Source organism: Danio rerio, chromosome 9 (genome assembly GCF_049306965.1).
Source record: "Danio rerio strain Tuebingen ecotype United States chromosome 9, GRCz12tu, whole genome shotgun sequence".
Taxonomy (NCBI): domain Eukaryota; kingdom Metazoa; phylum Chordata; class Actinopteri; order Cypriniformes; family Danionidae; genus Danio; species Danio rerio.
The window spans coordinates 54,352,501-54,366,396 of NC_133184.1; the positions used below are offsets into that span (position 1 = coordinate 54,352,501).

At 34.4% G+C, this 13,896-nt stretch overlaps 1 protein-coding gene across 3 annotated transcripts in view; it reads left to right on the plus strand.

The window, feature by feature from the left end:
* Positions 1 to 7,228: 7,228 nt before the first annotated feature.
* Positions 7,229 to 13,896, plus strand: part of LOC141376229 (thioredoxin domain-containing protein 6-like) — a 31,647-nt gene continuing 24,979 nt past the window's right edge. For all 3 annotated transcript variants that reach the window (XM_073913304.1, XM_073913305.1, XM_073913306.1), the window contains exons 1-6: positions 7,229 to 7,408; positions 7,505 to 7,562; positions 9,916 to 10,019; positions 10,110 to 10,181; positions 11,676 to 11,792; positions 13,800 to 13,878. In XM_073913304.1, coding sequence (XP_073769405.1) covers positions 7,376 to 7,408; positions 7,505 to 7,562; positions 9,916 to 10,019; positions 10,110 to 10,181; positions 11,676 to 11,792; positions 13,800 to 13,878 — 463 coding nt within the window. In that variant the 5' untranslated portion in view covers positions 7,229 to 7,375. The remainder of the gene's footprint in view (positions 7,409 to 7,504; positions 7,563 to 9,915; positions 10,020 to 10,109; positions 10,182 to 11,675; positions 11,793 to 13,799; positions 13,879 to 13,896) is intronic.

A 13,896-nucleotide genomic window follows, 5' to 3' on the forward strand; every position in this document is an offset into this window, starting at 1 on the left:
TGTATAATTCAACTTAGAATACAGTAAAAGATAACAGTTCTTTTACACAATAATCACAGTACATACAAAAGATAAAGAGCAAAAATAAAATAAAATACATTAGAAAAAAAAGTTAAAAGAAATAATGCAATAAAAAAAGAGATAAATACTCAAGTAGCATGAAAGATCTCATCATATTTGTTCAAAAAAGAAGCTAATTTCTTTAATTTTCAATTAATCTAAGTGATTTATTAATAGGTCATTGTTTGTATAAATGTCTAGTTTAAATATGCATATGAGGCATTGTGTGCTAATACATGTGCCCTTTGGGAGCCTTGAAATGTTAAATTTTACAGATCTCCATGAGGTATTTTAGTTAAATGGATAATTGAATATATCAAAAATAAAGAAAATTTGTGGCATATCTTTCCAAATTGCATATTTAATTCTTTGGGTGGCATACATTTTATTTTAAAACGTCTCTATATTGATAAAATCCCAACTAAATTGGCAAGTTTTCATGAGCAGGCATTGCTGGCTTGGCAGTTGTTCTATGAACATAGTTTTACACCACATCAGTATTTTCTGTCGATTAATAGAGATATCTTGTATGAAATGAAGTCTATATTCAATCATGACAATGGAATATTTACAGTCAGTCAATTACTTGATGAACATGGATTGCATTTGTCATACTCAGAATTCCTTAAAAATGTAAAGTTCCTGTAAAACCGAAAGACTATGCTGTTATTTTTAAGTAAAGTTGTGTCACTGTTGAGAAGTTCTGTATACTATATGGACCACCAGCCAAAGAAAAGTGATGATGAATTGTAATGATGATGGGAAAAAATAGCTTTGGAAAGAACAGACTTAGAGCCAGCCAGAAGGGTTTCAGTTTTACTGGCATTTAATTTTAAGAAGTTACTGGTCATCCACATATTAATATCTCATAGTTTTTTATTTTTTTATTTTTTGCTTTATTATCATTATTATTTTTTAAATATATAATTTTTCATATAGCAGAACAACTGCATGATTTTAAAGAAAACATGTTTTAAATATATTTAATCTAGTTGAATTTTCATAACTTTACATCACTCACAGATGAATTGGTCATTGTTTTTTTATATTTTCAAGAAACTGTATAATACAACTTAGAATACAGTAAAAGATAACAGTTCTTTTACACAATAATCACAGTACATACAAAAGATGAAGAGAAAAAATAAAATAAAATACATTAGAAAAAATACAAAAAAAGTTAAAAGAAATAATGCAATAAAAAAAGAGATAAATACTCAAGTAGCATGAAAGATCTCATCATATTTGCACAAGAAAGAAGCTCATTTCCTTAATTTTCAATTAAACTAAGTGACTTATTAATAGGTCATTGTTTGTATAAATATCTAGTTTAAATATGCATATGAGGCATTGTGTGCTAAAACATGTGCCCTTTGGGTGCCTTAAAATGTAACATTTTAAAGATCTCCATGAGGTATTTCAGATAAAATGGATAATTGAATATATTAAAAATGAAGAAACTGTGTGGCTTATCTTTCCAAATTGTATATTTAATTCTTTGGGTGGCATACATTTTATTTTAAAACTTCTCTATATTGATAAAATCCCAACTAAATTGTCAAGTTTTCATAAGCAGGCATTGCTGGCTTGGCAGTTGGTCTATGAACATAATTTTACACCACATCAGTATTTTCTGTGCATTAATCGAGATATCTTGTACAAATTGAAGTCTATATTCAATCAATCTTAGTATGACAATGGAATATTTACAGTCAGTCAATTACTTGATGAACATGGATTGCTTTTGTCATACTCAGATTTCCTTAAAAATGTAAAGTTCCTGTAAAACCGAAAGACTATGCTGTTATTTTTGATGCAATACCAAGTAAAGTTGTGTCACTGTTGCGTATTGCTGTATGGATCACCAGCCAAAGACAAGTGATGAACAAGCAGTACTTCGGTACTTCAGTACTTCGTTGAGATGGTAAAGGGTGAAGTTTTGCAATGTTACGCAAGTAAAAAAGGCAGATCGTGAAATATTACTAATATGTATAATAAACGGAAGTATACTAATATAACCCCAAGATTTTAAGCATGAGTTGTAAAATTTACTGGAGAATTATTGATAGAGAAAAGGATTGAGCTTAGGAAAGAACAGACTTAGAGTCAACAAGAAGAGCTACGTGCATTTAACTTTAAGAAGTTACTGATCATCCGCATATTAATATCTCACTGTATTGTTTATTATTAAATGTTTTTAAATATATAAATATATCTGGGGTCAATAATTATGACAATTATTTTGGATCTTTGTTTACTTCTCTCTTTCTATATGTCAAAATGTGCAATAATGTTCTACTAAAATACATGCTGTTTGTAAAATTCTATAAATAAAGTTAGGAAAAAATGCATCAAACATACATAACAATATCAAAAAGCCATTCAAAAGGTTAATCAGCTTATCCAGCATATGTTTTACACAGCGGATGCCCTTCCAGCTGCAACCCAGTACTGGGAAACACTCACACACACTCATTCACACACACACTCATACATTACGGCCAATTTAGCTTATCCAATTCACTTATAGCACCCGAAGGAAACCGACGCCAACACTGGGAGAACATGCAAACTCCACACAGAAATGCCAAGTGGTCCAAACCAGTGACCTACTTGTTGTGAGGTGACAGTGCTAACCACTGAGCCACCGTGTCGCCTGTACATGCACTGTCGAATTTGAAAGAATCTCCTGTTTTTCCTGAGGGCGAAGGCAAGTTTGAGCAAGAAGAGTTCAGAAATAAACTGAACAAACAAGCAGCTTCAGCTTTATAATGAATAGTGTGTTGATCAAAGGAGGTGTGGTGGATTATGCCTTATAATACATGTTTGTTTTACACGCTGCATGGGAGGAACAGCCACAGTAAAAGCACTGTTATAAAGGGCCTTTTAAAGCATTCATTCATTCATTTTCTACAGCTTTTCCGGGGTCGAGTCGCGGGGGCAGCAGTCTCAGGAGACAACCCCTGACTTCCCTAGACACTTCCTCCTGTTCCTCCGGTGGAATCCCGAGCGTTCCTAGGCAAGCCGAGAGACATAGTCGCTCCAGCGTGTCCTGGATCTTCCACGAGGCCTCCTCCTGGCATCTTATATTTTATATGACTTATCTGAAGCTATCCATTAAAACGTCAGCAACTATCACTTATAATGGGGTGGGAAAAAAAGACATTTTAAACAAGAGTCCATTGATGACATATTAGTTTGATCCTATAATATTAATAATTGTGATTTTAAATGTTTTTACTTTGCCATAATCCTTCAAATCACTTTGAAACGTAAACATTGATTGTGGTTTTGATGTGACAAAATGTAATTAATTCTCATCCCAAGCAAGGTCATATCACCCTTTAAAATGTTACATGTATGTATATACACTCACCGGCCACTTTATTAGGTACACCTTACTAGAACCAGGTTGGAGCCCCTTTTGCCTTCACAACTGCCTTAATCTTTTGTGGCATAGATTTAACAAGATAATGGAAATATTGCTCAGAGATTTTGCTCCATATTGGCATGATAGCATCACAGTTGCTGCAGATTTGTCGGCTGCACATCCATGATGCCAATCTTCCATTCCACTACATCCCAAAGCTGCTCTATTGGATTAAGCTCTGGTTATTGTTGAGGCCATTTGAGTATAATAAACTCATTGTCATGTTCAAGCAACCAGTCTGAGATGATTCATGCTTTATGACATGACGCGTTATCCTGCTGGAAGTAGCCATCAGAAGATGAGTACACTGTGGTCATAAAGGGATGGACATGGTCAGCAACAATACTCAGGTTGGCTGTGGCGTTGACATGATGCTCAATTCGTACTGATGGACCCAAAGTGTGCCAAGAAAATATCCCCCACACCGTTACACTACCATCACCAGCCTGAACCGTTGATAGAAGGCAGGATGGATCCATGCTTTCTTGTTGATGTCAAATTCTGACCCGACCATCCGAATGTAGCAGCAGAAATGGAGACTCATCAGACCAGGCAATGTTTCTCCAATCTTCTATTGTCCAGTTTTGGTGAGTCTGTGTGAATTGTAGCCTCAGTTTCCTGTTCTTAGCACCCGGTGTGGTCTTCTGCTGCTGTAGCCCATCCGCCTCAAGGTTGGACGTGTTGTGTGTTCAGAGATGCTCTTCTGCAGACCTCGGTTGTAACGAGTGCTTATTTGAGTTACTGTTGCCTTTCTATCAGCTGGAACCAGTCTGGCCATTCTCCTCTGACCATTCCCCTCTGAGCGCCCACAGAACTGCCGCTCACTGGATATTTCCTCTTTTTCAGAGCATTCTCTGTAAACCCTAGAGATGGTTTTGTGTGAAAATCCCAGTAGATCAGCAGTTTCTGAAATACCCAGACCAGCCCGTCTGGCACCAACAACCATGCCACGTTCAAAGTCACATCAATCACCTTTCTTCCCCATTCTGATGCTCAGTTTGAACTGCAGCGGATCGTCTTGACCATGTCTACATGCCTAAATCCGTTGAGTTGTTTCCATGTGATTGGCAGATTGGAAATTTGTGTTAACGAGCAGTTGGACAGGCGTAGCTAATAAAGTGGCCAGTGAGTGTGTGTGTTCTGGTTTTGGTGTTTTACAAGGATGTTTTTTTTATTCAAATTGCTTAAAAGTCATGGTTTAAAAAAAAAAGTCAAACTTTAACTTTGCTTATTTTTAACATTAACTTTTCACATTCACAACTTACAGGTTCACTTTGAGGATTGTGTTCTGGGGTAGGTAAAGGGGAGAAAAGGTCGTATATTTAGTAGTTTTAACAGTATAGAATAAATTACACCTATGGAGAGTACATGTAAACTACTAATACCAACATGTGTGTGTGGGTTTTGTAATTTTTTACTTGTTAGCATGGTGGCTCAGTGGTTAGCACTGTTGCCTCACAGCAAAAAGGTCGCTGGTTTGAGTCTTGGCTGGGTCGGTTGGCATTTCTGTGTGGAGTTTGCACGTTCTCCCCGTGTTGGCGTAGGTTTCCTCCGGGTGCTCCGGTTTCCCCCACAGTCTGAACACATGCGCTATAGGTGAATTGAATAAACTAAATTGGCCGTAGTGTGAGTGTGTGTTAATGAGTGTGTATGGGTGTTTCTGAGTACTGGGTTGCAGCTGGAAGGGCATCCGCTGTGTAAAACATATGCTGGATAAGTTGGCAGTTCATTCCGCTGTGGCGACCCCTTATAAATAAAGGGACTATGCCAAAGGAAAATTCATGAATAACACTTTTTAACCCAACTCTTGGGTTTGTCAATATGTAACGGAGGCCAGCTTTTCGACCCAACATTGGGTAAAACAATCCAGCAGTGAATAAACACATTAGAGGGAATCAACAAGATAAAAGAAATCAGTTATTAGAGATGAGTTATTAAAACTATTATGTTTAGAAATGTGTTGAAAAAATCTTCCTTCCGTTAAACAGAAATTGGAAAAAAAATATACAGGGGGGCGAATAATTCTTGCTTCAACTGTTTATGCGGCTGTGGAATGGAGTGAATGTGGTGTTTGCAGTCTGAGATCTGCTGTTATGTTTGGCTCTGCTCCACATCAGTGGTCTTATGTGAGGAATGTCCGCCTATCCCAGACTGCACAGTCCTGCAGACAGAAAAACAAAAAGACATGTGGCGATAACTGTGTTTGCTGACACCGCCTTCAGTGCTCGCTTTCTTTCTCTCAAACATTTACAGAGCTCAACTGCTATACATGCAATTGGGTTACACAGTTTGAACAACTCATAAACTTAAAGAGATACTTCACCTGAAAACTAACTTTTACTGAACATTTACTCAGGTTGAAGACAAAAAAGGATATTTTGAATGTTTGGAAACCTGTAGCCATTGACTTCCACTGTAGGGGAAAGAATATATACAGAAGTCCTTGGCTACTTGTTTCTAAAAGAACCTTATTTAAAGAACATAAAACAGATGCAATTATTTAATATTGAACCATATGAAGACTTCATTGTTTCGTTGTTCAAAAATTCATTGTTTCATTCATGCATGAGTGAAGTTTATTAGTTTAGGCGTACATATTTAGGCAAGAAGAGCTATGGGTATGCATTTTGGGGATGTATACTTAATTGTACTTAAATGCAAAGAAAAAAATGTATAATGCAAATAATAATAATGTAAATAAATAAATAAATAAATAAATAAATAAAATCCAAATAAATAAAAACAAACAAACAAATAAAATAAATACAATTTTAATAAAATTCAAATAAATACAAATAAATAAAATACAATATATATATATATATAAATAAACGAATGAATAAATAAATAAAATACAAATAAATAAAATACAAATAAAATAATAAATGAATAAAATACAAATAAATAAAATACAATGAAAAAATAAAATAAAAATTTTATAAAATTCAAATACAAATAAATAAATAAAATACAAATAAATAAAATAAATAAATAAATACAAATATATAAATAAATAAAAATAAATGAATAGCTATAAATATAAATAAATATAATTCAAATAAATGAATACAAATAAATAAATAAAATTATATAAAAAATACAAATAAATAAATAAATAAAATATAAATAATTACAATTAAATACAAAAATACAAATGAATAAATAAATTAAACACAAACAAATAAATAAAAATTAATAAATACAAACAAATAAATAAATAAATAAATAAAATTCAAATGAATAAATAAATAAAAAATAAATAAATAAAAATAAATGATTAACTAACTAACTAAATTTTTTTTAAATAAATAAAATACAAATAAATAAATAAAACTGTTATGTGTCAGAGTAACTTTTTAAAACAAGCATCATTTTCTTTAAGCTGAATACACAATCTTATCCTAAGATTTTTGGGTGAAACGGGATCAACTACTTTCTGCCAAACATGCTGGATATTAGTTTCACATCTTGAATTCAGCATTCAATAAGTCTGAAATCTGCTTTATTATGACTTTATTATTTATTAAATTCTTATTTATTAATCTCTGGCATTGTTGTGTTTTTGGATATGGACTAAGAATCTGAAATAAAAGATATAACAACAATAAACTGCAAAAGTGATTCTGGTTTTGTTACCTTATAGCAGACTGAACATTTTTCATATCTGCAATACACAGATGCTCCAGCAGATAGCGGAGCTGTAGCGGCTCATAAACGGTTGCTGAGCGACGAGAACGCGAAACAGTCCGTGCTGCGCATGCGCTGATACTGTCCCGCACTGAAACTTTTCAGAAACGGAAAAAAGCGACGACATAATAATAAACAGCATCTGCAACAATTATTAACGTCCAATAGCTACTTTGGATCATTCAAATCACGCTTGCTATGGCTGCTAAAAAGAAGGAGATCAGTTTACAGGTTTGTAGTAAATTATCTGGGACAACTGTAACGTTAATTTCTGCTTTGTTTACTTTGTGTCTCATATTAAAACCCCCTGAAAACTTTTATATTTAGATAAATATTAATAATGACGAACAATGGAGTGAAGCTCTTGCATTGAAAGGGTTAATAGGTGAGTGAAAGATCTATCTATCTATCTATCTATCTATCTATCTATCTATCTATCTGTCTGTCTGTCTGTCTGTCTGTCTGTCTGTCTGTCTGTCTGTCTGTCTGTCTGTCTGTCTGTCTGTCTGTCTGTCTGTCTGTCTGTCTGTCTGTCTGTCACCTGGAGGAAACCCATGCGAACACAGGGAGAAGTAGTAGTAATTAATATATTGTTTATGTACAATAATTGAGACATAAAATGAGATAGTAAAATATAATCAACAACGAAATTGTAAATGTAAATTGTAAATTAAAAAGCTTATTTATTGACTGTATATAACTTTAAAATAACAAACACATGAATAAAGATACTACGTTGAAAAGAAAATGAATGAATGTATTTTATTTCTTTATTTTTATTTAATTTCTTTATATTTTATATATTTATTTGTATTTTATTTATTTTCATCACAGTTTACTGTATTAAAAACTACGCATACTACAGTGTATATATATATATATATATATATATATATATATATATATATATATATATATATATATATATATATATATATGTGTGTGTGTATATATATATATGTATATATATATATATATATATATATATATATATATATATATATATATATACACACATACATACATACATACATACATACATACATATATAATAATACACATCACTATAGTATGATTCAAAAACACTATAGTATTTACTATTACTATTAATGACCGTAGCATTTTTTTATGTGGACAGAGTTTTCTGCGTGTCAGAAAGTCCACGTGAGCTGGAAGCTGTGACCATTTGTTTTCTCATGTTGTGACGCAGTTCCTAGAGAAATTAAATATTACAGTTTTTCTCAGTGGCTTTGGTGCATTTCTCACAACACCAGTGCATTTTTGCACAACAGTTAATGCATTTCTCAAAACAATTAGTACAAACTGCAAAACCTAGCTGATAACCTGCAAAAGCGCGTCACATGATCAAAATGGAGAGTTCATTCCTCAAAAGCAAGTATTGATGTCAATCAAAGTGTCAGTGTCATCAAAATGAAAAGTCCTGCCACCATTGTTTAAGAACAAGATTGTCAAATGGCTTAGTCCTGTTTTCATTATGACAGTTTACTCTACATTTTTTCAATGCAATCTGATTTTGGTGACACTTCCTGAAAATACTCAAGACAGCACTGTATACTATTTGCACAGCCATTTAAAAAACTACAGTAAATTTAGACATCACTGCATTTAGTGAGGTATCTGAGTACAAGACACTGAATGTTTTACAGTTTTACTGAATTTGCACTTTACAATTATAATTTATTCACAACATTGTGCAAAAGAATAAACACACCTTTACAGTATTTACAACAAACATAAACCTTCTTTTGGCTAGACTTGTGCACAACTGTTTACAATATTGCAGTACATATTGAAACTGATCCTAAAACACACACAGGTCTGTAAATCATTCATGAAATTGTTTAATTTAGAAGACATTTTCAGTAAAATAAAGATTTTTAAAAAATTTTAATAAAATTTGCTAGACAGATTTTGACAACTGGTTCAACATTTGTGTATGTAATGACTCAAGTTATGAAATGAGGACTATCAGTTTTATATAGAATGACTATTCATCATTCACAAGTTTAGTTACAGTTTTTCTCAGTGGCTTTGGTGCATTTCTCACAACACTATTTACATTTGCACAACAGGTAATGCATTTCTCAAAATAATTAGACATTTGTGCACATCCTAGTAGCAGTTTCTCATTCCTTCCAACAAATTGCAGATGCTTTTGGACATGCATCAATTGCTTTCATAGAACTCTTTGCTATTTTCCAAAAGCATTCGTAATTTGTTGGAAGGAATGAGAAACTGCTACTATGATGTGCACAAATGACTAATTGTTTTGAGAAATGCATTAACTGTTGTGCAAATGTAAATAGTGTTGTGAGAAATGCACCAAAGTTACTGAGAAAAACTGTAAATGAGAAAACAGTGGGCGTGGCTTGTTTTTTCTACTTTGAGATGATTGGATGTAGTAAAGTAGGCATTTCATTCAGAAAGATGTGGAAAAAGGTTTGGGGAGCTTTATTACAACCTAACAGACTCCTCCTGCTCACCATTTTTTGACAGCTGGAGGGGTGTGGCTAAGTATATTAGCCACGCCCTGTACCTAAGAGTGACATATTCTGAGCATTTAACTGAAAACAAACAGGAAGTGCGTTTTCAGATTTCAATGAACCAGTGCAAACAATGCACAGATGAATTGTTCACCACAAAACTAGCAATGTGAGCTAACAAAATCAATATGGTTAGGTTTGATGTCATGTGGACTTTAATGTGTTGTGTGTTAGTGGTTGATGTGTACCAGCAGTGGTGTGGTCCCTGCCGCGCAGTCGTCGGTCTCTTCAGGAAAATCAAGAACGAGCTGGGAGACGAGCTGCTGCATTTTGCCACGGTGAGATAAGCCGCTCTGAAGATTAGATTGCACACAAACAATCATTTTAAATGTCGACATTTTTGTCACGCCGTCTTATCATCCCTGCAGGCTGAGGCAGATGGGATTGAAGCTCTGGAGATGTACAGAGGAAAGTGTGAGCCCACCTTTCTGTTTTATGCGGTGGGTCTAAAATATGTGCACTTCTCAGAGTGCCTCCAAGTTTTAGCTAATTCATACTTAAAAAAAATTATGCAAATATAAATGAGCAAACAGGGGTAGCCCTATATACATTTCTGGAAATTGTGAATTATGTAGCCAATCGATGCTTTTGAAAACATTATTGGTTGGGTTTAGGGAAGTGGGTTGGCGAGTCAATCGATGCTTTTGAAAACACTGTCGGTTGGGTTTAGGAAAGAGGGTGGGCGGGTCAATTGATGCTTTTGAAAACACTGTCGGTTGGGTTTAGGAAAGAGGGTGGGTGGGTCAGTTGATGCTTTTGAAAACACTGTCGGTTGGGGGGTAGGGAAGTGGGTTGGCGAGTCAATCGATGCTTTTGAAAACACTGTCGGTTGGGTTTATGGAAGAGGGTAGGTGGGTCAATTGATGCTTTTGAAAACACTGTCGGTTGGGGGTAGGGAAGTGGGTTGGCGAGTCAATCGATGCTTTTGAAAACACTGTCGGTTGGGTTTAGGAAAGAGGGTGGGTGGGTCAGTTGATGCTTTTGAAAACACTGTCGGTTGGGGGGTAGGGAAGTGGGTTGGCGAGTCAATCGATGCTTTTGAAAACACTGTCGGTTGGGTTTATGGAAGAGGGTAGGTGGGTCAATTGATGCTTTTGAAAACACTGTCGGTTGGGGGGTAGGGAAGTGGGTTGGCGAGTCAATCGATGCTTTTGAAAACACTGTCAGTTGGGTTTAGGGAAGTGGGTGGGCGGGTCAATTGATGCTTTTGAAAACACTATTGGTTGGGTTTAGGGAAGTGGGTGGGTGGGTCAATCGATGCTTTTAAAAACACTATTGGTTGGGTTTAGGGAAGAAAGTGGGCGGGCTAATTGATACTTTTGAAAACACTATTGGTTGGGTTTAGGGAAGTGGATGGGCAGGTCAATTGATGCTTTTGAAAACTGTCTGTTGGGTTTCGGGAAGTGGGTGGGTGGGTCAATTCATGCTTTTAAAAACACTATTGGTTGGGTTTAGGGAAGGAGGAGGGCAGGTAAGTCGATCGGGCAGTCAGTCATTCAGTAAGTCAGTTAGTGGTGGATTTGCGTGAGAACAGCAGGTGCGAATGGCACTCGCGAGAGAAATTTGAGATCTGAAAAAGCGTACACAGTGCTCTCTGGTGAATTTGCGAAAACAAAAACTGCAAAAAAAAAAAAGTAGCACCTGGAAGGTATTTGGCACTCTCCAGAAATGTATATAAGGGTACATTTCAGAATGAGCCTGGGTTTAAGTCAAAACTGTGAGTCATGAACAATTTTTCAGATGCAAAATAATAAAATAATTTTGAGATATAAACTACAAGAACAAAAGTCTGAATTTTGAGGTAAAACAATTATTGTTTTATTCCATAATGGAAATTATCTTCCATATAAAACAGGTTACATTTTTACTTTTAACTGTGATGCTGTGAAAAGAGAGTTGCCCCATCTGTGTATGATGGCTTTGTGTTGTTGTAGGGAGGTGAGCTGGTGTCAGTTCTGCGAGGGCCAAACGCTCCTCTCCTGCAGAAGACCATACAGGAGGAGCTGAGCAATGAAAAAAATGTCCTGGAGCACGGCGGAGCCCGCAGAGCAGTGAGACACTTCACACATCAGCAGCCTGAACACAAATACTATGACCAGTCAATGCTGAAAAATACATTCATACTCTGATAAACTTATTTACTTGACTACTTTATCGTCAAAATAGATACATATCAATAAAATAAAAAACATTAAACAGTAAAATAAAAAACTATGTATTAAAACATGCTAGAAACATTTTAACAATGTGCTTAAACTATGCTAGCAGGGTATTAAAAGATGCTATTTCTGCTAATAAGTTAACAGTGTTCGTAAATATGCTAACCGCAGGTAAAACAATGAAGAAATGTGAGTAACATGCTTTAGAAACATGTCATATCAATGTTATAGCAATGTGCTAACCAAAGCTAGAAACATGCTTACAATATGCTAATTTTTGTCAAATAATATTAAAAAATAACAAGATAAATTGTTAGCAAGACTCTAAAAGATGTTAGCCATGTTGTAAAAAATGCAAGCAGCACGTTAAACATTCTACATGGTAAACGCATGGTAGCAAATGTTAAAACACGCTAGCCAGATGATAAATGTGCTAGAAATACTTGTTAGAATCATTTAAGCAAAAATACTAACAGATGCTACTATCTAATTGTTAAACATGCTAAAAACTTAATGCCAGCAAAGCAAAAACATGTTATCCACATTAAAACATGCTAGTAATATGCTAATCATTACTAGCAATGGGGCAACCCTGCTAGAAACCTGTTAACAACATGCCAGTGTATGCTAACAATTGCTAAACATACTAGAATAATTTATGCTAAAATCATGCTAAAGATGCTGACAACATGTTAATTGTTAAACATGCTAAAACATGCAAATAACATGCTAATTTATGCTTACAATTGCTCAAACATGCTAGGATAATTAATGCTAGAAGCATGATAACATCATGCTAATGTTTGTCAATTAATATTAAAATAGGATCATAGAATGTTAGCAACATTCTAAAACATGTCAGCCATGTTGTAAAACATGCAAGCAGCACATTAAACATTTTGCATGTTTTACAACATGTATCTAATGTTAAAACATATTAGCCAGATGATAAATGTGCTAGAAATACTTATAAGAAACATGTTAGCAGCATGCTAACTGATGCTAGTATAATACAAAAAATGCTGAAACGTTAGTTTGAGCAATCAAATTGTTAAACATGTTAATAAAACATGCCAGCAAAAGGCTAATTAGAACTAGCAATGCTAAACCTGCTAGAAACATGTTAACAAAATGCCAATCTATGCTAACAATTGCTAAAACACACAAGAATAATTTAGGCTAACATAATGCTAAACATGATGAAATATTGCTGGCATGGTAATTTCAGCAATCAAATTGGTAAATATGCTAAAAACATGCAAACAACAGGCTAATTTAAGCTAACACTTAACATGCTAAAATATTGCTGTTAATTCCTGCAACCAAACATGTTGAAAAACATGCTAAATCTACAAACATTTGACATTCCGGACCTGCCTTTGTCAAGCCAACTTCAGAGTATTTCTTTAATCATTTTGTCCATTTAAAATAAAAATATGACTAATAAAATAGGCTAATGTAGCAGGATGACATTTTAAAAAGCAGTATATGAATCTTTAAAGCAACAGTTCATCCAAAAATGTAAATTCTGTCATCATTTACTCAACCAAACCAGTTTGAGTTTCTGACTTCTGTTGAACACTAACGAAGATAATACACTGAAGAATATAGAAGAAAAAAGCAGCCATTGACTTCCATAGTATTTTTTATTCCTACTATGGATGTCAATGGCAGATTTTTTCCCAACAGTTTTCAGGATATGTTGTCCTGTGTTTAACAGAAAAAAGAAATTCATAAAAGTTTAAAACCACTTCAGTGTGAGTAAATTTTTATTTTTGGATGTCCTATCATTTTAAGATAAAAATAAAAACTAAAGCTGCTCAAATTTAGTTAAAAGCTGAAAATAATAAAGTTCCAGCTCTGATTAGATGCTGAAGGAGATGACATTTGTGACTGCAGGTGAAAGATGAAGGTTTAACTGAGGAAGAGGAAGTGAACGATGACACTGAGGATCATCCGCATGATGAAGATGTGACCGGTAATCTTTTTTTCCCTT